The sequence below is a fragment of the Malaya genurostris genome, chromosome 3 (assembly GCF_030247185.1).
Source record: "Malaya genurostris strain Urasoe2022 chromosome 3, Malgen_1.1, whole genome shotgun sequence".
NCBI lineage: Eukaryota > Metazoa > Arthropoda > Insecta > Diptera > Culicidae > Malaya > Malaya genurostris.
The window spans coordinates 29761916-29787226 of NC_080572.1; the positions used below are offsets into that span (position 1 = coordinate 29761916).

Here is a 25311-nt window from a genome sequence, read left to right on the forward strand (position 1 = left end):
TGTTTGTTCGACGAAGGTCTAGTGGTAAGTGAGCTTGAATTTCGCTCGGAAAAAATATCGACGTTTTTTAGCTCGTCGTTGTATGTTTTGCGAGACGGGTTTTGATTTGGATTGTGCTATATAAGTTTTGGCATAAGGCCAATGGCATGTTTCCGAAGTTAGAAATTGACTAGTAAATAGTGAATGATTTTCGCCTGAGAAGAAAAACTAAACCGAAATGGTGTTAAAAGCAATTTTCACTACGTTTTTAGTTGCAGATTTTTGGTTGCTCTGATGGTGCTCAGCATATCCGCTTTCGATTGCTTGTAATTTGAAAAAATAAAAAAAAAATGTTGAGAATCGTTGTGTTCTAGAATTATAAACTAGATAATTTTGAATGGACACTTTGAGTTCCATGAATGTATAAGTTGGAACAAGCCAGTTGTCCTGTCAAGGGCTTTGGTCCCGTCAAGGGCCCCTAAGACCTTGGGCCCGGGGGCACGAGCCCCCCTGTATAAACGGCTCTAGTGTAATGTAGTATCAAGATTATTCTTTGTCGAGCATTGAATCTTCAAAATAGTAGGAACTCAAAAAGGAAAAGTTTTTCTATGTTGTCTAATATAAATTAGGACATTTTCTTTTTTTTACCCATATTACTCCTTAGTTCCTTAACCAAAAGTCGAATTTAATTAAAGTTCAGGAATTTCTGATCAACTTCCATTTCAATCTAAGTTTGTGAAAATCGGTTCAGCTCTAAGAAAATTGAGTGCACAAAACTGATTTACCTAAAAATTGATGAGAGATTTATTGCAATGTCTTTTGACATATTCATGTTTACTTCACTAAATATAGGATATGACACTAACTTGCAATTGACAAAACAGTAATGATTGTTTAAAATTTAATGTGTTAGCAAAAAAACAATTCAGTAGTTTCGACGGTGAACTAATCACTGTTTGCAGGAACATCTCTTGAATAAAAAGCTATGAAATTTTTTTAGCATTTTAATCTATGTTTATGAAAATCGATTCAAACAATAGAAATGCCGAAAAATATTGTTTAACTCGTAATGAAATATTGTCTTGTTCAGGAACTGATTTTTCTAGTAATTTCTCAATCCACAAGTATCAACGAACGAAGCATCTGGAATGCACATTATTCTGAATTTCATGTGTGGTAATAATTGATTTTGTGTCATGCATGGATTGTGGGTTAATTTATGTAAATTAACTACCAATCGAATATGAATGATTTTGTTTAAATGTTGATAACAACAGTTAGCTAATCATAGAATAACGGACTTCCAGTTGTTGTAATTTCACATAAGGCGAACGTTTGGACTCCATCAGAATGTAAATATCTTCTAAATATAGTTCCTCTTTGAAAAAGAATCATGACCTCTAACATAAACTAATTGGAATTCATGTATGCATTGAAAATTTACTGTATTTTTAATGTCAATCAGATTGGTCGTGTCTTGTACACAACCCTGTTGCTTTTTCGGTTAACGTAATTTCTTGTACAGAAATTATGTGAGATATTGAAGGAATTAATAGTAAGTTGAGTAAGAATTCACATAATTAAATAATGAAATAATGTTGGCCTATGATCATACTTCTGAAATATCTCATAGGGGAGACCGGGGCTAGTTGGCCGAAGGAGCAGGTTGGCTGAGTGGCTTTTCTGAAAAGGCTATTATGCGCAGTGGTGACATCCATAATGATTTTTGTGGAGCATTACGTCACCTACCTACCGACGTAATTTCAGGTGTTTTTATGTTGTCGTTTGTGTAGGAATACGTTTTTTTTTCGGCACTGGCGAGTAAATTCCTATTTTGTAAGGTAATACGTATAATGCGGATAAATTTATATTCGATTTCCAAAAACGTGGTACCATTGGAAAAGGTATTCAAAACATTACAAAATGGCATATCGGTTTCCAGTATAACCTTACTTTTATTTTTGTTAATCGTGATTGTTCTCGAAAACATTCATTGGGGCAGGTTGGCCGAGTTTTGTGCCGGTTTCGTTGGCCGAGTTTTAATTTTAGCTCAGAGCAAAATGCATTTGGATATTCGTGAAATATTATCCTTTTTTGGACGGAATTAGATATTATGCTTATGCTGATGATTATAATGAAATATATCCATGAGAAATAAGTAATGGAAATAAATTAACATTATTGACAAATAGAAATAAGAGAAAAAAATCATTAAAAGCTGGAAATTGTCGATAGAAAAGATAATTAAAATGTTCTATGAATCAGGACAGGATTTGTCGCAGATTGAGCCAACCCCGAACAAAACTCGTCCATCAGTATAGAACCTGCAGATTTAGGCCATCCTGAAAATGTCAGACTTCTCTTCAAGATGAGTATGAGAATTGACTCGGAGAAGCGCCAAGACTGTAAATCGCGAATGGATCCAAAATTTTATCAATTCTCCAATAAAAGAAGCATTGGAGGAGTGAAAAAAACATTTTTTGAAAAATACCAAAAACCAAGAAGGGGAGGTTTTTCACGTACCTGTTTACCAAAAAATGATGCATACTAACTTTTTTCAAATAAGGAAAAATGTTATTGATACATTTGATGTGTTTCACATATTTGTCCAAACTCGGTCAACTTACCCCGACTCTAGGGCTGGTTGGCCGATTTTTTCTCCGTATTTTATTGTCAATAATTATTTTCATAATTTTTATTCACGAATGAAAAAAAAATCTGTGTGTCGGTTGTGTGGATGCGTATAGTTCATGTGACGCAGGATAGTGCATGTTACTAAGAGGAATAAAAACAAATAAATATGTTTGATGAATTACCAAAATTTGTAGTTTTTTTAATTATTGTGATGTAATAGAAGTTTCCCCTTAGTCGAAATGTCCTTTTCGGCGAGTTCATCCTTTCGGCGAAATGACCCTTTCGACGAATTGGTCCACTAGGAAGTGACTTTTGGCGAAAAGCCATTCGGCAAAATAATATACGGCGAAATGACCCGCTCAAATGTTTTGCGCTGCAGAACAATCAATAAGGGACGTAACGTGGTAACGTTTATTATTTTAAAAGAACGCTTCCTCATGATTGATATTCCCGAAAATATTAGAAAAAACCTGTTTTAATCCACCTAGTGGTGTAATTATACCTTTCTCATATCAATCATACTATCATATATAATACTGTGGTATTTTTCAAAATATTTTTCTTCGATTCTTAAAAAAATAACCGAAATCGGTTTGTTTGACCGTCTGCTGATATAAACTATCAATTGGAAAAGATTTGAGGTCGATTTAGAATTTTTTTAAGGTTTTTCTCCATTTTAAGTGATGGTTTAAAATTTGTAACATACTTTACCCTATATTTCCGGATCCGGAAGTCGGATCCGCATGAAATTCAGGAATTACGTATGGGACCACAGGACCTTTCATTTGAACCTAAGTTTGTGAAAATCGGTCGCGCCGTCTATGAGAAAAGTAAGAACACATATTTTCTTTTTTTGCACATTTTACCCCATAACTCTCGAACCGGAAGTCGGATCCAAGTAATATTCAGGAATTTTTCATGGGACCTAAAGACCTTTTATTTGAATCTAAGTTTGTGAAAATCGGTTCAGCCATCTCTGAGAAAAGTTAGAGCACTTATTTTCAAAATTTTTTGCACATTTTACCCCATAATTCCGGAACCGGAAGTATTCAGGAATTTTGTATGGGACCACAAGGCCTTTCATTTGAATCTAAGTTTGTGAAAATCGGTTAAGCCATCTCCGAGAAAAGTTAGTGCAAAAAAACGTTACATACACACATACGCACATACACACACACACATACACACACACAGACATTTTGCGTACTCGACGAACTGAGTCGATTGGTATATGACACTGGGGCCTTGGTTCAAAAGTCGGTTTTCACAGTGATTGTTTCACCTTTCTATATGAAAAAGGCAAAAAGGGGTAAAACGCATACTCTAAAGAAAAGTTCCTTGGGGAAGAATGGGTATATAGTTCCCTTTAAGGATAAATATATCTTAATATATATCTTAATAAAACGTGAGAATTTCATGACTACCTTCAATAACTATTCTTTCTCATAAATACCAACAAATACTCGCTATATGTATTGAAAAATACATCAAATATCTGATTTTTTAAAACCTCTAAAAACTTTCTAAAAAACCTTTCCACCTAGTGGTGTGATAATGCCTTTCCCTCTCATCGAAACAGTCTAATTAAAATATATTTTGCCTTTTTATTTTATTAAGATTTTAAACGAGCTTAAGTTAGTTGAAATCAGTTTAGCCATCTTTGAGAAAATTGAGTTGAAAAAAGTGGTTGGAAGGTGCTCATATACATGCATACACACATACACACTCATGCACAGACATTTTCCGATCTCGTCGAGCTTAATCGAATGGTATATGACACTATGGATCTCCGAGCCTCCGCTCGGAAGTCGGTTTCTCCAGCAATTCTATTACTTATTATACCTTTCTGTAGAGAAAGGCAAATAGATGAAAAAATTGTTCACAATAATTCATTAATTTGACAGTATTGGCTTATTTTTCTGGCCCGAAGAGGCAAATAATCTTAAGGTTAAAACTTCTATGATCGAAACATATTCTCATATATAAATGTGTGATATTCTTCAAAATAATTTTCTTTGATAAAAATACAAAAATGATTGTCCATAAACTAGTATAACCTACAGAGTCAATCAGTGCTCAGATCGGTTAGGTCATCTCTGAGAAAACTAGTTTCGAAAACTAGAAACTCTGATTGGAGTAGTTTCGAGGCCAAATTGGAACTATATCCGTTATCTAATTTTTAACATACTTTAGCCTATAATTCCAAAATCGGAAGTCAAATCTGGATGAAATTTGGGAGTTTATAATGGGACCACAAGGCTTTTCATTTGAATTTGTATGTGACAATTATACTTTTCATTTGAATCTAAGTTTGTGATAATCAGTACAACCGTCTTTGACAAAAGCTAGTGCATTTTTTTTCCAATTTTTTTTTCACATATCTTTTTGTAATTCCGGAGCTGGAAGTTGGATTCGGATAAAATTCAGGAACCTTGTATGAGGTTGCAAGACTTTTCATTTGAATCTAAGTTAATAAAAATCTCTGAAAAAATTAGTGCAAAAAATGTTACATACACACATACCATAATTAAGCTGCATTGGGTTGTTTCTAGTTTTAAATTTGAAAATCACTCTCACATGATAACCGTAAACTTCTAGAAAACACTTAAATTAAGAAATCTGTTTACTTGAAAGTCAAAAAACATACACACAGGCACATATATAGACATTTTACGTACTTGACGAACTGAGTCGAGCGGTATATAACACTCGGCCCTCCAGGCCTCGGTTCAAAATCGGTTTTCACAGTGATTGCATAACTTTTATATATGAGAAAGGCAAAACGCTGTGAGGTTTGTTCGGTAATGCGTGACATTACTGCCGAAATATGTGTTTTCGTGAGAGAAGAAGTCCGTAATATGCTCATGCAGCAATTTTGTTGGGCGTAATTTATTATGAGCAACAATGGCATATCTTCCAGAATTACAAAATAAGCTAGAAATACTTCAATGTATTAAACGAATCTAGACAAAAAAAATGAGAATCAATGGTAATCGATAACTAGATAAAGCAGCTAATAAAACCTAATCGAATTGCACTTGCTTGATGTCATGCTTTTCTAAACTCTCGAGGGATATTCATCAAGAAAGAAAAGGATTTTCGTAAAAACATCAGATGCCTGTCTCTAACTGTTGAACAGATTGCATATGGTTTATAAGCCTTGCTTCTGAAAAAATCGTTACGTTTCGATTGATTTAGCAGTAATCATAGCTTAAAATTGTCACGCATTCTTAATGAAAGAAACCATTCCAACAGTCTCATTTTCAATGTTTTACTGTCTCATTCGTAAATAATTGACACCAGAACAAACGAAGAGAGACGAAGCATTTTTGTTTCTCATCGAAAAAAATGAAAGAGTATAATTGCCAACGTCACTCTTTCCTCTATGACAAGACGAAACCAAACTAACGTCTGCAGGGAGCATCAGCAAAATTTCAAGTCTCATTCTTTCATCGATGTATTGAAAACCTGTGACGCTTGGCTATAGAGTTACTAAAATATCACAAAATAGAGTTTATTCTATGTTTAAAGCTGTTCTACTACAGAAAAACCTGTTTTAATTCACCTAGTGGTGTAATGATGCCTTTTTCATATCAATCATACACATACCACATATAATACTGTGGCATTCTTCAAAATAAATTCCTTCGATTCTTAAAAGAATAACCGAAATTGGTTTGAGGTCAATTTAGAAAGCTTTGTACGGTGTTTCGACATTTCAGTGATGGTATTAAATTTTATAACACACTTTACCCTATATTTCTGGATCTGGAGGGTCGATCCGGATGAAATTCAGGAAGTACGTATGGGACCACAGGACTTTTCATTTGAACCAAAGTTTGTGAAAATCGGTTCCGCCATCTATGAGAAAAGTTAGAACACACATTTTCTTTTTTTGCGCATTTTACCCCATAACTTCGGAACCGGAAGTCGGATCCAAATATTATTAAGAAATTTTGTATGAAACCACAAGACCTTTTTTATTTAAATCTAAGTTTGTAAAAAACGGCTCAGCCATCTCCAAGAAAAGTTAGTGCAAAAAAATGTTACATACACACATAAGCACATACACACAGCCATGTTGCGAATTCGGCGAACTGAGTCGAATGGTATATGACACTCGGCCCTCCGGGGCTCGATTCAAAAGTCGGTTTTCACAGTGATTGCATAATCTTTCTATATGAGAAAGGTAAAAACAGAAAAATTGTGAGAGTGCATCTGACTTTAGTCACTGATTTGACACATAATTACAAAATAAATGTAAAATTTTTCGCAATTATTACATAATGTCAAGTACCATATTACCAAGTATCATTGCGCTCCGCCAAAATTTAAATCATTTCCTTTCGACGTTCTAAGAAGACGATACACATGGAACTAACTGACTAGTAATTATGAACTGGAATTCAATTAAATTAAATATTCTCAATTTTCCAACAGTTGCTCGTATAGAAAAAAAGTTCCGAATAGACAAAGCAGAAGAATAGATACAAGGTGACAGTTCTTGAAACAGGAAAAATAACGCCGACATACTCGTGATTCAAAGATTTCGTGCTCTGTTCATCAAACACCCTTCTCAATTACTCCAAGCTGTATATCGTTTATCAATCCAAAAATATCATTTCCATCGTTTTGATTAAAGTATTTCGATCCAAACATTCCTAACTGAGTTTGCTTTCCCAGTTCCGCTGTGTGTGGGTGGGTGCAGGGGTGCCATTTTCAAAGAACGATTGAAGTATTTCCGTGATGATTCCGTGAAAGAAAGCACTCGATTGCTTACCTGATACCACCCCGCTGCACGTCATGATTCAATATGTTCTCGTTGTGAATCCAATAAACGGCGGATCGCAGCATCGACATGTGACGTATTCGGCACATCAGTTTTATCGTTGATCCAACCTCATAATATTTGTCATACAGGGGTTCACCCTCTTCGTCGACGATCAGAACCTCCGGTGCTGGAATGAGAGAATGGAGAAAAACCACACAATAAATATAAACATATGAGTGCAGCTTGTACGGCGCTGAGAATACCTTTCGGCATTCGGAGAAAGGATTCAGCGGTGGGACCCGACCACACAAAAGAAACCCCACAATGCAGTGGGGGCAATGAGGTCTATAAGTAGGGTTAGATAAGGTTGGGATGTGGAGATGGAGGTAAAGCTGAGATGATGGTTATCTGTTCTGGTTCCCAAGTGCCGCAGGCTTTTTCACGATGTAGGTTGAATGAAAAAATAAAAACGGAGAAAATAGATATTGAAATGAGACCATAAAAATTCATCCTTCTTGGGTGGTTTCATGCTGAGTCGCATTCGTTGGCTGATTTTGCGAAGAATCTTGCCCGGTGTGGTAAAGATTGTGGGAGGATCTGTTGCACCATGTTGCTATAAACTCATTTCCCTTTTTTCCTTTTTGAGATAGAAATCCGAAGTGTTGTTTGTTTTATGATTTTCGTTCTCAAGGACTCCCCGGAAGTCTATTCACGTAGGAGTGGAAAATGTGTTCCCCTTTCAGTGAGAAAGAAATGTTTCGTGTGATGAACTATGTGTTGAAATGAATTAAGTATGGTTATTTGTTATTTGAAACTTAGGAGTGTTAGAAATTCATGGGAATGCTTCAATTTCTTGAAAGATGCGGTGCATTAACATAACAATTTTGTAAAGCAAGTAGTTATTACATAGCATTACATATTTTGCTTCAGGCAGTTTTCATCACTCATTTTTGTAGTTTAATTATGGAATTAGAGTTCAGCATTTTGATTTGTCCGCATTCTTGCGATTACAGAATGCATAAGATAAATGATAAGCATTCAAGTAGAACCGAAATTGGAACAAACTACGTGTCAATCGGTACGTAAAAAGCCTTGGTATTACATTCCTGTAGTGGAATTTGACCATCTGTTTAAACAGACTTCGCAACCGATTCAGAGTGTACAGAACCATTGCATGGCTGGTGCTACGATCCTACTGACACTACGAATCCTTCCAGATCGGGGCTCGAACATACGACAACTGGTTTGTAAGACCAGCGCCCTATGCATTGAACCAAAAACCCGGGACAAAAATACTACTCATAAACTTGGTTCATCAAGTTCATACTTGATGAACCAAGTTTATGAGTAGTATTTTTGGCGAGGGTCTCAAAAACACCAGTCTAAATAGCAAGAGCTTCGATAATGAAGCATTATTGAGATGAGAAGGATAGACAAAAATGAATGAAGAAAAATGCAAAGAACTTTTGAAGATACGCCTTATTGAACGTTACGCACTCAAAAAACGCGAAACTGATTTGAGCGTGTTTTGTTGGGAAAAATAAAAATGTTGACAAGGAACACACAATCACCAAACCTGTTCATTCAAAAAATACTAACTTTTCAACTATATGATCAAGAAAACATATTTTTAGTAAAGTGGAAGCAATTTAACTTGTGCCGTATGATTGATTGTGCTTAACATTATGCGCAGCTTCAGGTTTGGGGGTCCCCTATATTGACTTATTCTACTGCTAAGGAGCAGTATTAAGCCTCCTGGTACAATCTAATTGAATTGATGATGAGCTGAGGAATGAATGTAGCATACTTGAAAATGTGAGAGTCACATGAAACTGTCGTGGTTGTCATTGTAGCTATCCCCTGTCCCCTGTATCGTGCAAGCTGAAGTCTTCGAAAAATTCGTGGAGCTAGAAGCACTTCATTTAATTACTCTCCTCTACTGAACACCTAAAGCTTTAGTAACTACTCGTTAAGTAGTGAACATATTGGTTTTAAGAAATTGGAAACAGATTAAAGAGTTCACATGACTCCCAATTTCCCATACACCGTTCATTTTACTTTCTCAACTTATTCCTTCAGTCATCTAAAAATTAAGTTAGAAAATATTTTTGGCTCTTCAAAAACATGGATATTTTGTGACTTTCAGATATTTACTTTCTTGACTCAAAGATTCCCGACCCTCGTTGTGACTGAATCCAATCTAACCTCCCAGGCCCGTGCGCATGAAAGATTTTTCAACATTAAGTTGCATGAACAATAGTGTACCCATTATATAAAAGTGCAAAAAACTTGACAATTCTTAATTCTTAAACTTGGATGAAGCACTTTCGTCAATTTTTGCGCCCCACCTTTTAAACCCTCCCTTTCACTTGAACTCCCACCCCTTTGAATGACTCCTGCACACCGGACCGTAAGCTTCCAAAAATTGAAGGTTGAAAATTCTTCTATGCAAGCAATTATTTGAGTAGGCACGACAGAGCTAAACGTATTGAGTATCTAATTTACCATTTCCAAAACCTGTTTGTATTTCTATCTTAATATTTTCAGAAGTAGAATCTAGGTATTTATAGATTCTTGAAATTTGTAGAAGCTTGGAATTTGAAAAAAGTTTAACACTGACAGATTTTTACCAGCATGTACCTGCATCTTGTTTCTGGTTTCTTCAACACGGTTGGAAACTCGTGCTCATGTGCGCTCAATGGACTTGGTAGTGTTTTTGGTGTCGGTTCTCGTTTTCTTTATAGCGTATACAAAATCGAGCACCACACACCGTGTGCTTCGTTCGTAGAGGCGGTGTTGTGTTTTCGTCTTCCGTTACAGCCCATGTACGTACCGGTGCGCTTTATATGACTGTTTGAAATCAAAAGCTTGAAAGCTTTGAAGTTTGAAAGCTTATCACCCAATCATAAGACATTTTATTTGAATTTAAGTTTGTGAAAATAGGTTCACCCATTGCTGAGAAAAGTGAGTGAGTTTAATTGCAAAAAGTGTGAGTACTATTCCGGTGCATCCGGAATCGGAAACCGTGGACTGGTAAAGCCGAAGTTAGTTCGTTTGGCCGTCAACTGACAAGGGCTATCGATTGGAATTAACCTAGTTCACAATATTCTACACTCTGCATCCTATAATTCCGGACCGCAAGTCGGATACAAATGAAATTCAAAATTTTTTATGAGACTTCAATACCTTCCATTTGATTTCAAGTTTGTTGAAATCGATTCTCCGAGAAATGTTAGTGACAGTTAGTCTTGAAGTACTCTTCCATGTAAATCACATGTTGAATGTTCGTAAATTTATGAAAGGAGCGCTTATTTCTCCACATCCGTAAATCGCCTGCCAGATCAGAAGCTTCCATCGGTGGAACGCCTCTGTATTTTGATTGTAAGTCCAATTAGCCTGCGTGGTTTATGAATAACCCCTCTAGTGTTTCACACTTCAAATTCAATTAAATGCAACATTTTCAATAAATATGTACACATTTCAATTTATATTAAACCTCCGCCGCGATTTCAATTAATTGGATTTAAATAATTTTCGCACTTTCTAGTGTCATTAAAAGATATGGGCTTGTTTTCTTGCGCTAGAGGGTATATATCCCCTTAGTCATCATGAAGAGCATTTTAGAATTTGAATAATGTAAAATAATAATGTTATTACGATACTGTTATAATAGCTATAACAAGTTATGTTCATTGGATTCTGGATTTAAATATCAATCATGTCACAGAATCGTCGAGATTATATACCGAAAGTGATAGTCAAAATGAGTTATAAAGCAAATAGAATTGCTTATTGGAGTTTTTAAAGATTTTCAGTTGTTTTTAATGCAGACTAAAAAGGTAATGAGATTCATGCAAATTTCTTGTGATTCAGCAGAAATGATCAGCATTGTCCTCTTGTAATAATGATGTATTTTTCTTGCCATCCTCACATTCCATGCACTACAACCATAATTAACTAGGAATTTGTCCGTAGGCCAATGATGAAGCAAGAATGTGAAAAAATAAAAAGAAAACCTCTTGACTCTACTTGATACGTGTGCATCATGCTGTTAAATGTCAAGTCAGGAACCTTGATTATGAAAATGGCAGCAGAAGCATAAAATTTCCTTATTGTTTTCACACGCAAGTATTTAATTACGCTGTACTTGCTCGTCTAGGCCTCTATTTGGTCGGTGACTAGTGCGTTTCTCTGTATTTGTGTGTGTATGTGCGACTGGCTTATGCATTAGAGCACAGAGCACTAATTGGTTGCAGGATGTAAATCTTATTTTTCCTGCGGGGCTGGTAATGGTGTGAAAAAGTTTACCGTTTCTGCTGATGAGCTCTCCGCTTTCAAAGACTGTGCGCTGTTCTACGAAGGCCCCCGGGCGTTATGTTGTTTACTTCTACACGAGTGGCGGCACGGCAAAATGAAGTGCTATCAAGATTTACTACACTTGTAGGGGACAGATACGAAACTAAGGAAGTTTTATGAAAGTCTCTGCTCAGTAGTATAATGAACGTGCTAACCATGATACTTAGACGGCAGAAAGAGTCTGCTCTTATTCAATCAGATTAAGGAGAATGAATAAATTGCATACTCGTACACATAGGGTTTTATATAGTTTTGTGATTTTTCGAATGATTTAGAAATATCGGATTTTTTTTACTTACTACACAAGCAAGGCGTTTAGGTACGCTGAACCTATGGGTGAATTAAATTTAGATCATCCTCAAAACATTATTTACTGCGACGAAACTAATTCAAAATTATGTCCGATAATAAATCTTCAATTAATTCAAATTACCTGCAGGAACTCTCAAATTCATCGTCAGTACAGTAATGCTGCCGCTAGATAAACAGGTAAAGAACCACAAATGGGTACATTCTTTCTCTCTCGGAACCTGACGGTGAACCCAAGAGATACACCTATATTTTTATAAATCCTTCTTGGGAAAATGGCTTTGATTTACGACCTCCTTCATAGCCGACCAACCAAGCTGTCGGGACGCACAGCGGGAGTTAGGAAACAAATCTGTCATGACGATATGATTCATCCCGGTGGAACTTTATACTGCTTCGTCGGTTCTTAAACATGAATGCTCTTAATAGCAGAAAATTAAAATATTTTGTAGAGTGGTGAGCCTATTTTGGGATGCCGTTATTATTGGTTTCATTTCATCCGTCCTGATAAATCAATGCAATGGTGTAAGTCCCAAGGATGTTTAATTTGATGTTCAATTTATTATTTACAATTCCCTAGCTGGCGAAGGCGATTCAATGTTAATAAGAATATCTTGAATTTTAATTACTAGGAGTGCTATAACCATAGTACCCTAGATCTCAAGCATTTCATATATATAGGCATGACACTTCTTGCTGTTGTTTATCGCGCGTAGGAAATGAAGCCGGAGACGGAAGGCAGTAAGATGATAAATCATCCGGTGTTTCAGCGAACCGTTTGCAACTCTAATTTAATTTAGCACCATTTCCGAAGAAGGGGTTCTGGTTCTACCCTCATCAGCGGCAGGAAATGGACGAATTTTGTATTATTCGTTCACGGCAATTGGTTGGTTCAATTGGATGCTACCGGATACAAACCTTCTTTTCGTTGCAATTGGAATCATATTAACTGAGAACGACAGACTGAGAGTTTGTTGGGTTTTTATTCAAGCTATGCTACTAATCTGCAGTAGCATTGTTTGGAGTTGCCAGTATTACGATTCTTGCTTACGTTGTGCAACACAGAAACATTTAACATGAAATTTTGTACTTATTATTATTATGCAGGTGTAGGAGTGTATTCAAAATAAATATGACTTGCTTTACTATGAGGCACTTTTTTAAAATTTACACTGCACAAGAATGGGTAGAACTCCCTTGTTGTACTTAACCCAATAATATACTTTTTCCTCCGTGCTATCAAAAATATGATAAACAATTCATGATAAAATCTTAAGTAGTTTGAAATAACCACAAATAATTCAAAATTATAATTTTCTTTAATGTTTGATATCAACGAGGATTAAAGAGAAAAACTCATGACGCTTGTTTGTCTTCCTCGTGCTCAGCCGTTGGTTTTGATGCTGTGAGCGACGTAGCATTCCCGCTGTACCTACTACGTAAATAGAAAATGTAAAACTTAACACGTTTCATTCATTCTAGCAAGCACCAAGGGTGGCAACATCTCGCTCATGAGGCTCGATTTTTTCTATTCATCAGCTCACCTCATGATTTACGATGCAATCCGTAAAATGATGGTAAAGATGAAACTCATCGCTAATCTAAACAAACACACTCACCTATACAGAGCACCGCAGACATCAAATTATGATGGTATTGATGGATCTCAGTGTTGATTTCATTACATGTAGCTCTCATTCCTAGTTTTAAAAAGTGAGTACTGAGTTTGGCATCACCGTACTGAGCTACACCGGTTAAGTTTTTTTTATGCTTAAACCACAGAGCTGCCAACACAACCCAGATTTTCGGTTTTGTTTTTGCTAGTACTCAAAACGAGCACGAGCATCAATGTACGAAAACAAAGTCGAACCGTAGCATGATGTATACCATAAATGATTGAATTTCATGTCTCGTGCTAAACACAACTGGCTACTGAACCGAATGCGTTTTCCAGAATACGAGAACATGTGTTGAGAATTGGATTGAAATGGCATCGATTTGAACGTTGGCCGCCCATTGCAACTCTGGTGGATGGGGAATACAAGCGAGATAGTGTGTGCAAACACATCAAATAAAAATTCACAAATCGTCTCTCAGTGGGTTCTAATATTTGATACAGCACTCAGCGCTCATCTGCTGATTGCTTGACACTACGATGTTGAGACGATGTTTTCTCTACACAAATGGTTACCCAGTTACTGAACTCGCTCAATGATGCTTCTGAAACCGATTTGCAGATGAGCTGAACTAAGTAATGATGAAGTACAGAGTTGATTATTGCCAGAGTTGATCGTTGACTTTTAGTGTGTTAGAATAAGTGTGTCGTGAATTCGTCATACTTTAGTATAGGAGCACCGTTACAAACCTTGCAAAATTCTCATAATATATCAACTTATGAGATCGCGTTTAGATGTTCAGAAGTGAGAAGTAACGTGTATTTCGTATTCACGTCATCCAGTTATGTCTCTGACATTATTCACCCACTTTTTTTCAAGGTAAAGTGTATTTTTCAAAGACAGGTTTTACCAAACCGAATTTTACGCATAATTTTGTTTAAATTAATAAAATATTCATAGGTAGGTAATATGTATCACATTGAAATGGATCCATTAGTTTAAGACGATTTCTCCGATAATTATTTTACTGAAAGGTATAATTTCTGAATGGAAAATATATTATTACAGTTACTAAAAGTCACTTATTGCGCAGAGCTATCGATCGTCATAAATAACCTACTTTTGCTGTTAAGACTTGTTTGCGACAAAATCGGGACAGATTAAATTTAGAATAAAACAAATTTGCTGTTAGTTCAATCCTAGATGGATTTTTTTCAATGAATTTTGCATTATTAGTCATCTTAAAACTAAATATAGTTACTTAATTAGGCTGCATGAAGAAACTACGAACATTTGTGATTATTTTAGCCATTAGTGTCTGTGCAGACTTCTCTGCAACTAGTTCAGCTGCTTTTGTCGAAGATTTTAGAAATTTACTTGTAGCTTGTTGTTTTCATTGAGAGAGTTTTTCTTCACGAGAGCCCAGTGACTCTGGGCAGTTGTTTATTTTTGGAGTCGAAAATAAGAATGGGGGAGAGGAGGCACCTGCAAATAACGTCCCGTCAATGGTGACTTGTCTCTCTGGTGGAAGTTCTACAAAGCGCAATACTTTAGCAATCGCCATGAAATTTTGAACTGAAGAATTATTTGCAATGTTAGATCATGCTTAGTTTATTTATTTAAAATCCCATCTCAGTGGAATCTTGTTTGTCATTCTCATATGGGCGAAAAAACCACCACCTCTTAAAACAATTACAAGAAGAAAACACAGCACTCCGAGTCAGATTGCGCTCGTATAAGTAAGGATATAAACCTAAACCAAATGCGTTTTGTAACTGAAGGTTGTTACTTTAGAGTATTCATATAACATTCCGAGCGAATATATTATTTTCCGCAATATTTTTTGCGCCAGATTAAAAGTGGCCATTTTCGACCATTGACCATTTTGTGGAACATTGACAAAACATAACGGCACATCGTTTTACTTTACAAGCAAAACAATTAGATCGAAGCACAGGAAACAGATATACAGGCTCACATATAAACTGTGTGTAAAATTTACTCAATCAGCGTAGCGACTACTTACAGATATAACCGCGATCGACACTATTTTGGGTGCAGCATTCACATGGCCACTCTATTTGGGTGCTACATTCACTTTACACAAAATTCTTGTTTTGCTGTTGGTAAAAATGACAAGTTCAGTTTAGATATCGATTTTCAGGTATTCTTATGTGATTTAAACGACATGGAAATAAAGTTGCCTTTGACACTTAGGGAAATCGTGTGAAAAGTGTTCAAGTTGTTGTGGTTGCAATATTTTTATACCAGGCAGGAGAGTTTTGTTGTCGTTCTGAAACGTAATGGGACGAGTAGGTGGCAGTAGCGTATCCAAAGTATGGCTAACTAGAAATTAACACAGGATTGTTCAGTGTTCAGTAGTGTTTCAGTCTCTCCGTTAATCAATTTTGTGATGAACATTAAAGGTTGTACGTTGATTTTATTGTTCATGAACAAAGACAAAGAGTTTTAATATATATTTTTTTAATATAAAAATTAATATAAAAATAATATAAAAAATAGGTATGGTATTCGGAGGGCCGAGTGTCATATACAAATCGATTCAGCTCGACGAGCTGAGCAAATGTTCGTGTGTGGATGTGTGTTGACAACAGGAAGTCGAGATCTCAAAGACGACTGGACCGATTTTGATCAAACTAGTCGCAAATGAAAAGTCCCGTCGCCCTGAACGTTATTGAATGTTTATGAGATCGGATGTTTACTTTTTGAGTTATACGAAGTTTTATGTCAAAATTTTCAGTTTTTTTACTATATTTGACACCATTGTCCTTCTAAACAAACTATGTTTTGAGGTTTAGATTTTGAAATGTATCCACCTTATTTAGTAAATCATGGTCGATATATCTATAAACTTCCAGTGTTACCAAGTAAGTAGAGTGAAGTTAGAAGATGAAATGAACAATTTTCGTTGAATACATTCCAGGTACTTCTTGGAAACGTGGTCGTCATGGCGCATCGAAATCAAGTTAGGCGTTATAAGGATCGGGACCCCGAAGCAAGGCCGAACGTTCTGATGGGCCCTAGTTCAGTTGTCGGCAAATTCGATGGTTTGGAGCAGGAGGAGTATTATAAAGGGACCAAAAGCGGTTCGGAAGAAAACGTGTTCCGGGGAATTCCTGAACATGATCTTACGAAGGTCGGAAGAAGAAGAAAAGCAGCCATGGTGAACTTGTCAGGTGGCTATTAGAAGCGCGCTAAGCGCATTCAAAAACAACTGAGAGATCCTGATTATAGCTATGATATGTGAACTTATTGATTTACTCAGATTACTAATCTGTTCGAAATGTTTAATAATTTTCTTTTTAAAAGAATTCAAATTGTATTTGTAAATAGTAAAGTAATGCTAATTTTCTTAATTATAAGCAAATACCTCTAAAAAGGGAAAAGTTGAAATGTATTCACCTTATTTAGTAAATCATGGTCTGGGGGACGGGTATAGCGTGATCGGTAAGTCGATGCCTTTCACGAAGCCCACCTGGGTTCGATTCTCAACCCCGCACATAGGGTCAGAAGGTTTTTCTAGCCCAAAGAGGTGAATGACCTCAAGGTTAAAAATCTCTATAATCAACACAAAAAAAATCATGGTCGATATATCTATCAACTTCGAGTGTTACCAACTAAGTAAAATGAAGTTAGAAGATGAAATAACCAATCGCTGAATACACTTTATTTTTTGTTGTTAAACGTTAACCAGTTGAGTCGTGTTATTCCTCTTCCGAAAGTTCTGCCAAATCAGTGAATATTTGAAATAGTAAAGATTTCACACGCTAATAGTTTTCCAACAAGCCATAGTTTGTTGAAACCCGTTTGCTTTTTACGGAGGTATCGATATTTTGTGTAAGCGACTTTTCCCCCTATTCCAGCAGTAGGAGTTTTGGGCGCTGTATGATAAAGCGATGCTTGGGAGCAAAGTCAAACACGACTACTTCAAGCAAATGTTTCACAATTGATAATTGTGTCAGTGTTTTGTTGTTTATACGATATTTTTGATACGTTCGGTATTTCTCCAACTCGTTTCAAGCGTAATAGAAGAATGCTGAAGCATGTCGGTATGTCCATTGATTCATCGAGTAATTGATTAATAGCCCAGAAAATCTACTGAATGTAATCGATTAGTTTCAATATTCGAAAAATAAATTAATAATAATAATTGAATAATTAATCGAGTAGACGATTAATAACTCTGATGATCAATTAGAATTATTCGTTTAATGAATAATCGAGTGTAGTACAAAAAGTTTGACATCCCTATGCAATCGTCCGTCAAGTTATATTGGTAGTAGCTGTGCTTATGGGAACTTTTAATCTGCTGGTGGTATTATCGCTTGGTCCGACACTATACCATTAAAAATAAAACTAGTAATAATTCCGAAATTTGCATGCTGTCTTATATTGTGAACCGAACCTACAATCTCGTATATTAATAAGAGGTTTATGAGTTACTTTCACTGTTTCCTCGAATAACCATGCTGAACAAATCGTAGAATTTCCCACACTTCAAACAAACATTCGCCTTGTTCAAAATTTCAAGGCGATTTCTTAATCATTGCGCTTTGTAGAACTTCTACTAGAGAGTCTAGTCGCTACTTTCATGAACAGAAAAATTGAAGGGCAACCTTCAACTAAGTATAACCTCACATCGCAAAAAATGTTTGCAACAATACACATTCAGTTACATCCGATTAGTAAGCGGAAGTAAGTTTATGACAGGAAGAAACTTTTGTTACAAATTCTGATACAAACCTGGTCTAGGTAGTAGTTAAAATAACAATTTCTTATAACAAGTATCAAAATGAGAAACAGTTGAGAATAACAGAATACATTATTAGTAAGTTTTGCTATTATTGTATTGTTTTATAATAGCGCTACTCAGAATTGAGATTGGTTGTGGATGATTTCGGTGCTTGAAAAACATATATCATAATGATTGAGCTATGTATGAACAGTACGAAATTCCAGTTTTCAACTAATATAATTCTACGATTGCAACTTTTCAAAATCTGCCTAACATTCATTTATCATCCGTAGAATTGATATTCGAATTTAACTGAATCCAACTTTCAGCTCAATTGTCATAGGACAAAGAGAGCTTCCTCGAACCATTCATTTCTAACTGTTAAATCCACTCCGACACAGATTAAACTGAACTTTTCAATTATTCGATTTCCCCATAAATTGACTTGTACTGGAATTGGCGTGCTGGGCACCTTCAGCGACGAATCTACGGTTCACTCACACACAGCAGATCCCAGTCCGGAGAACATTGCACATAAAGGTCTACTTTAAGTGCTACATTCACGTCGGAAGTGGTTAGCAACCTTTTATTTTATTCCTAACTGGAACAATACTGCGCCTTTTTTATTTTTGTTCTCATTTATATGAAGTTTCAGTTGGCCATGGTCCGTTTTCCTGCACTTTAGATATCCAGTAGTACCAGAAGACCAGGTCGGTTGGAAGGCTCAGAAAATGTCATGGTGACATAGCACCGTAGATCCGGCAGCGAGGTACAACGGCACTCTTGTACAATGGAAATGAAGAAAAAAAAAAACATGAAACTTTTCAACTTATTTCCGCACGCTGAATGGAACCGAGGTCTCCCTACATGTGTTCAACTTCACTTCTCCACGGGTGGATGTCAATTCTGCAAAATCGATTTACGAGTGTAAAGCAAACATTAAAGTTCTGAGTGCAGAGGATGTTGACCGGATGTCGGTGGTGCGGTGTTTGGGAATGGGCTAGAAAATGTGTGTTGTATGTCTAGAGCAGCACTTTCCGTGGTTTCCAAGAGTAGTTAGATACAATAGTAGACACGTAGTTGGGTACAATGTGCTCGACTTCGAAAATCGATTTAAATTGCAAAACTTCGAAACAGTGGTTACTATCAGTTTTTGTTGGTAAGCGATTTCGAAAATTCGATAAAGGATTTGAATACGAAATCCACAAAAGTTCATACCCTAGCTAACCCTAGCGAACTTGAACCGTATAGAATAAAAAAGTGCCTAAGTTAAAATTGATTTCCTTTGATTTCAAAAATTAAATTTCTTTTAAAGATTAATTTTTCATAAATTTGATTTTTTTCAAATTTTTGCAGTTTTGCGACTTTCCAAATAGAGTGAAGTATATTACGGTAACGAGATTCATTAAATTTCATAAGTTCCACCAAACTTAAGATAAAACATCACTCATGATGAGTCTGATGCCATTACAGTCGTCAATTTTTACGCTCATTTCGTATCTGATAGCAACGGCAGCAGCTTCCGTCGTAAGAGGGTTATAAACAAAACCATTGTCAACAGTAAACTACCAGAAAAAGATCCCTTGTATAGAAGAGAAAATATGTCTTATGAACTTGAGTGAATAACGTCTGTGGGCGGCTAACTGGGTCACTTCCCGTTTGCCTTACTGACTCTAGGGGTGAAAGGAATGATATTAGGGAAAAGGAACAACTTTTCAAGTGATGTTGTAGTCGACGGGCGGAAAGCTTGCTGCTGCGACAATAAGAAAACTCTTGAGCGAAAAGACGGTGTTTTCAATATATACTCTAAAGGTAAACGACTTGATGGTAGTTGCTGGAAATGCAACATAAAAAAATGCTGCCAAGTCTGGCATACTATTTAATAAAGTCTGTCAATTTATTAAGACAGGTGTATAAGGTGGTGGAATGATGTAGACTATTGTACCAATAGTCATCTCATTGTTAGAATCATCACGTTGTTTTGTGAATCGCTTGACTTCCAATCAACGAATTGTGATGAATATCTTCTCTTCGATTCTAAGAAGCAATATCACAGTAGATCTAGTTCGACCAACGTGCAATATTCTTGTTGTAGAGATGAAAAACTTTGAAGCGAAGGTTTCTATTTTCATCTTACTCTTTGAGCCGATGAACCGAAAAGAGATAGCAGATTCCACTGTAACTAATGGTAACAAATAACCACTATAATTTCTCGAAGATAGCTGGACCAATCTCACAAACTAAGATTTTTATTAAAGGACCTTAAAGTTCTTACGATTGCTGTTGAATGTTATCCGGATCCGACTTCCGGAATGAGTGTTAAAAAAGGTCGCATCGTACAAAGGATGACGCAAAAATTGGTACAAATTAGTCCCAAAACTATTCAAATACTATAGCCTTGTGATATCTTCTCCCGAAGGGAATTCATATCGTTATACCATAGTTGAAAGAGCATGGACTGGAGATAATTTTCCCAAAATTTTCACCATTTAACTACCATATTGATGGAGCTATAGTGGTTCTATTGATTTTAGTTTTATTTGATTTTTGATGCAACTAAGGGATGTTTTACGCAGTATCAGAAACGTTTAGAACTTTTTTCCAAATTTGTGTTCACTCTCCCAATTTTGGTGCCGTTCAGGATCTTTCATTAAAAAATAAATAATTTTTGGACACGTACAACGTATTAGAAGGAAACGCATGGTTCTTAGTTCTAGTAGTTATGCAATAGAGCTTAGTTCTAGTAGGCGAAAGTTGTATAAAGCGTCCCTTGTTTTGTAAGCATTTCCTAAACAAAAGTTTCATCATTAAAACTATCTTTTCGTAGGATCTTTCTACTAAACAAGTTTGGCAGTTGTCTGCTGCAAAATATGAATAAACTGAAAATATCATTAAGCATTTTATCGATGTAAGATTTTGCGTCGACTGGTGGCGTGGATTGCTCTGATTTTGCACTTTCGAGCAGAAATGCAACACTCTGACGGTGTTTCATTGCGATGTGTGTGTGTGTGTGTGTGTGTGTGTGCGTGTGTGTGTGTGTGTGTGTGTGTGTGTGTGTGTGTGTGTGTGTGTGTGTGTGTGTGTGTGTGTGTGTGTGTGTGTGTGTGTGTGTATGTGCGTATGTGTGTATGTAACGTTTTTTTTTGCACTAACTTTTCTCGGAGATGGCTGAACCGATTTTCACAAGCTTAGATTCAAATGAAAGGTTTTGTGGTCCCATATAAATTTCCTGCATATTATTTGGATCCAACTTTCGGTTCCGGAATTATGGGGTGAAATGTGCAAAAAATTGTGAAAATAAGTGCACCAACTTTTTTCGGTGTAGGCTGAACCGCCCTTTTGTGTCTGTTGTTGAGAATGAGACAGTGTGTTTATTTATTTATTTATTGTTGCACTGCCTACTGTCACTAGACTCGTCCATTATTCTAAAATTACAGAAATGGTAATGTATTTAATTATTAAACAAAATTTTTATTTATTTTTATTTATACCCTGGTAGGCGTGTAAAATCTGTCCTCAGAGGAACATTCATATTGTTATACCACATTTAAAAGAGCTTGGACTGAAGTCAATACTTCCAAAATTTCAACACTTTAACTGCCATATTAACGAAGCTAGAGTGGCTTTATAGCAGCCAATTCACCGAAATTACCGTATTATCGGGAAGGTTTACAATTTTTTCAAAATTTTTTTGGAGATGCATTTCTGGCGTTAGAAAATGTACATACTTGGAGCGTCGCATTTCACACAAATTTATATGCAAGAACATGTGAAATTGTGTGATTTGAGAATTCCATGATTTAAAATTCTGATACAAACCTGGTCTAGGTAGTAGTTAAAATAACAATTTCTTATAACAAGTATCAAAATGAGAAACAGTTGAGAATAACAGAATACATTATTAGTAAGTTTTGCTATTATTGTATTGTTTTATAATAGCGCTACTCAGAATTGAGATTGGTTGTGGATGATTTCGGTGCTTGAAAAACATATATCATAATGATTGAGCTATGTATGAACAGTACGAAATTCCAGTTTTCAACTAATATAATTCTACGATTGCAACTTTTCAAAATCTGCCTAACATTCATTTATCATCCGTAGAATTGATATTCGAATTTAACTGAATCCAACTTTCAGCTCAATTGTCATAGGACAAAGAGAGCTTCCTCGAACCATTCATTTCTAACTGTTAAATCCACTCCGACACAGATTAAACTGAACTTTTCAATTATTCGATTTCCCCATAAATTGACTTGTACTGGAATTGGCGTGCTGGGCACCTTCAGCGACGAATCTACGGTTCACTCACACACAGCAGATCCCAGTCCGGAGAACATTGCACATAAAGGTCTACTTTAAGTGCTACATTCACGTCGGAAGTGGTTAGCAACCTTTTATTTTATTCCTAACTGGAACAATACTGCGCCTTTTTTATTTTTGTTCTCATTTATATGAAGTTTCAGTTGGCCATGGTCCGTTTTCCTGCACTTTAGATATCCAGTAGTACCAGAAGACCAGGTCGGTTGGAAGGCTCAGAAAATGTCATGGTGACATAGCACCGTAGATCCGGCAGCGAGGTACAACGGCACTCTTGTACAATGGAAATGAAGAAAAAAAAAAACATGAAACTTTTCAACTTATTTCCGCACGCTGAATGGAACCGAGGTCTCCCTACATGTGTTCAACTTCACTTCTCCACGGGTGGATGTCAATTCTGCAAAATCGATTTACGAGTGTAAAGCAAACATTAAAGTTCTGAGTGCAGAGGATGTTGACCGGATGTCGGTGGTGCGGTGTTTGGGAATGGGCTAGAAAATGTGTGTTGTATGTCTAGAGCAGCACTTTCCGTGGTTTCCAAGAGTAGTTAGATACAATAGTAGACACGTAGTTGGGTACAATGTGCTCGACTTCGAAAATCGATTTAAATTGCAAAACTTCGAAACAGTGGTTACTATCAGTTTTTGTTGGTAAGCGATTTCGAAAATTCGATAAAGGATTTGAATACGAAATCCACAAAAGTTCATACCCTAGCTAACCCTAGCGAACTTGAACCGTATAGAATAAAAAAGTGCCTAAGTTAAAATTGATTTCCTTTGATTTCAAAAATTAAATTTCTTTTAAAGATTAATTTTTCATAAATTTGATTTTTTTCAAATTTTTGCAGTTTTGCGACTTTCCAAATAGAGTGAAGTATATTACGGTAACGAGATTCATTAAATTTCATAAGTTCCACCAAACTTAAGATAAAACATCACTCATGATGAGTCTGATGCCATTACAGTCGTCAATTTTTACGCTCATTTCGTATCTGATAGCAACGGCAGCAGCTTCCGTCGTAAGAGGGTTATAAACAAAACCATTGTCAACAGTAAACTACCAGAAAAAGATCCCTTGTATAGAAGAGAAAATATGTCTTATGAACTTGAGTGAATAACGTCTGTGGGCGGCTAACTGGGTCACTTCCCGTTTGCCTTACTGACTCTAGGGGTGAAAGGAATGATATTAGGGAAAAGGAACAACTTTTCAAGTGATGTTGTAGTCGACGGGCGGAAAGCTTGCTGCTGCGACAATAAGAAAACTCTTGAGCGAAAAGACGGTGTTTTCAATATATACTCTAAAGGTAAACGACTTGATGGTAGTTGCTGGAAATGCAACATAAAAAAATGCTGCCAAGTCTGGCATACTATTTAATAAAGTCTGTCAATTTATTAAGACAGGTGTATAAGGTGGTGGAATGATGTAGACTATTGTACCAATAGTCATCTCATTGTTAGAATCATCACGTTGTTTTGTGAATCGCTTGACTTCCAATCAACGAATTGTGATGAATATCTTCTCTTCGATTCTAAGAAGCAATATCACAGTAGATCTAGTTCGACCAACGTGCAATATTCTTGTTGTAGAGATGAAAAACTTTGAAGCGAAGGTTTCTATTTTCATCTTACTCTTTGAGCCGATGAACCGAAAAGAGATAGCAGATTCCACTGTAACTAATGGTAACAAATAACCACTATAATTTCTCGAAGATAGCTGGACCAATCTCACAAACTAAGATTTTTATTAAAGGACCTTAAAGTTCTTACGATTGCTGTTGAATGTTATCCGGATCCGACTTCCGGAATGAGTGTTAAAAAAGGTCGCATCGTACAAAGGATGACGCAAAAATTGGTACAAATTAGTCCCAAAACTATTCAAATACTATAGCCTTGTGATATCTTCTCCCGAAGGGAATTCATATCGTTATACCATAGTTGAAAGAGCATGGACTGGAGATAATTTTCCCAAAATTTTCACCATTTAACTACCATATTGATGGAGCTATAGTGGTTCTATTGATTTTAGTTTTATTTGATTTTTGATGCAACTAAGGGATGTTTTACGCAGTATCAGAAACGTTTAGAACTTTTTTCCAAATTTGTGTTCACTCTCCCAATTTTGGTGCCGTTCAGGATCTTTCATTAAAAAATAAATAATTTTTGGACACGTACAACGTATTAGAAGGAAACGCATGGTTCTTAGTTCTAGTAGTTATGCAATAGAGCTTAGTTCTAGTAGGCGAAAGTTGTATAAAGCGTCCCTTGTTTTGTAAGCATTTCCTAAACAAAAGTTTCATCATTAAAACTATCTTTTCGTAGGATCTTTCTACTAAACAAGTTTGGCAGTTGTCTGCTGCAAAATATGAATAAACTGAAAATATCATTAAGCATTTTATCGATGTAAGATTTTGCGTCGACTGGTGGCGTGGATTGCTCTGATTTTGCACTTTCGAGCAGAAATGCAACACTCTGACGGTGTTTCATTGCGATGTGTGTGTGTGTGTGTGTGTGTGTGTGTGTGTGTGTGTGTGTGTGTGTGTGTGTGTGTGTGTGTGTGTGTGTGTGTGTGTG

At 36.1% G+C, this 25311-nt stretch overlaps 1 protein-coding gene across 3 annotated transcripts in view; it reads right to left on the minus strand.

Moving 5' to 3' along the window:
- The window catches only part of LOC131439492 (uncharacterized), a 210736-nt gene that overhangs the window by 1428 nt on the left and 183997 nt on the right, over positions 1 to 25311 (minus strand). For all 3 annotated transcript variants that reach the window (XM_058610573.1, XM_058610572.1, XM_058610571.1), the window contains exon 7: positions 7394 to 7571. In XM_058610573.1, coding sequence (XP_058466556.1) covers positions 7394 to 7571 — 178 coding nt within the window. The remainder of the gene's footprint in view (positions 1 to 7393; positions 7572 to 25311) is intronic.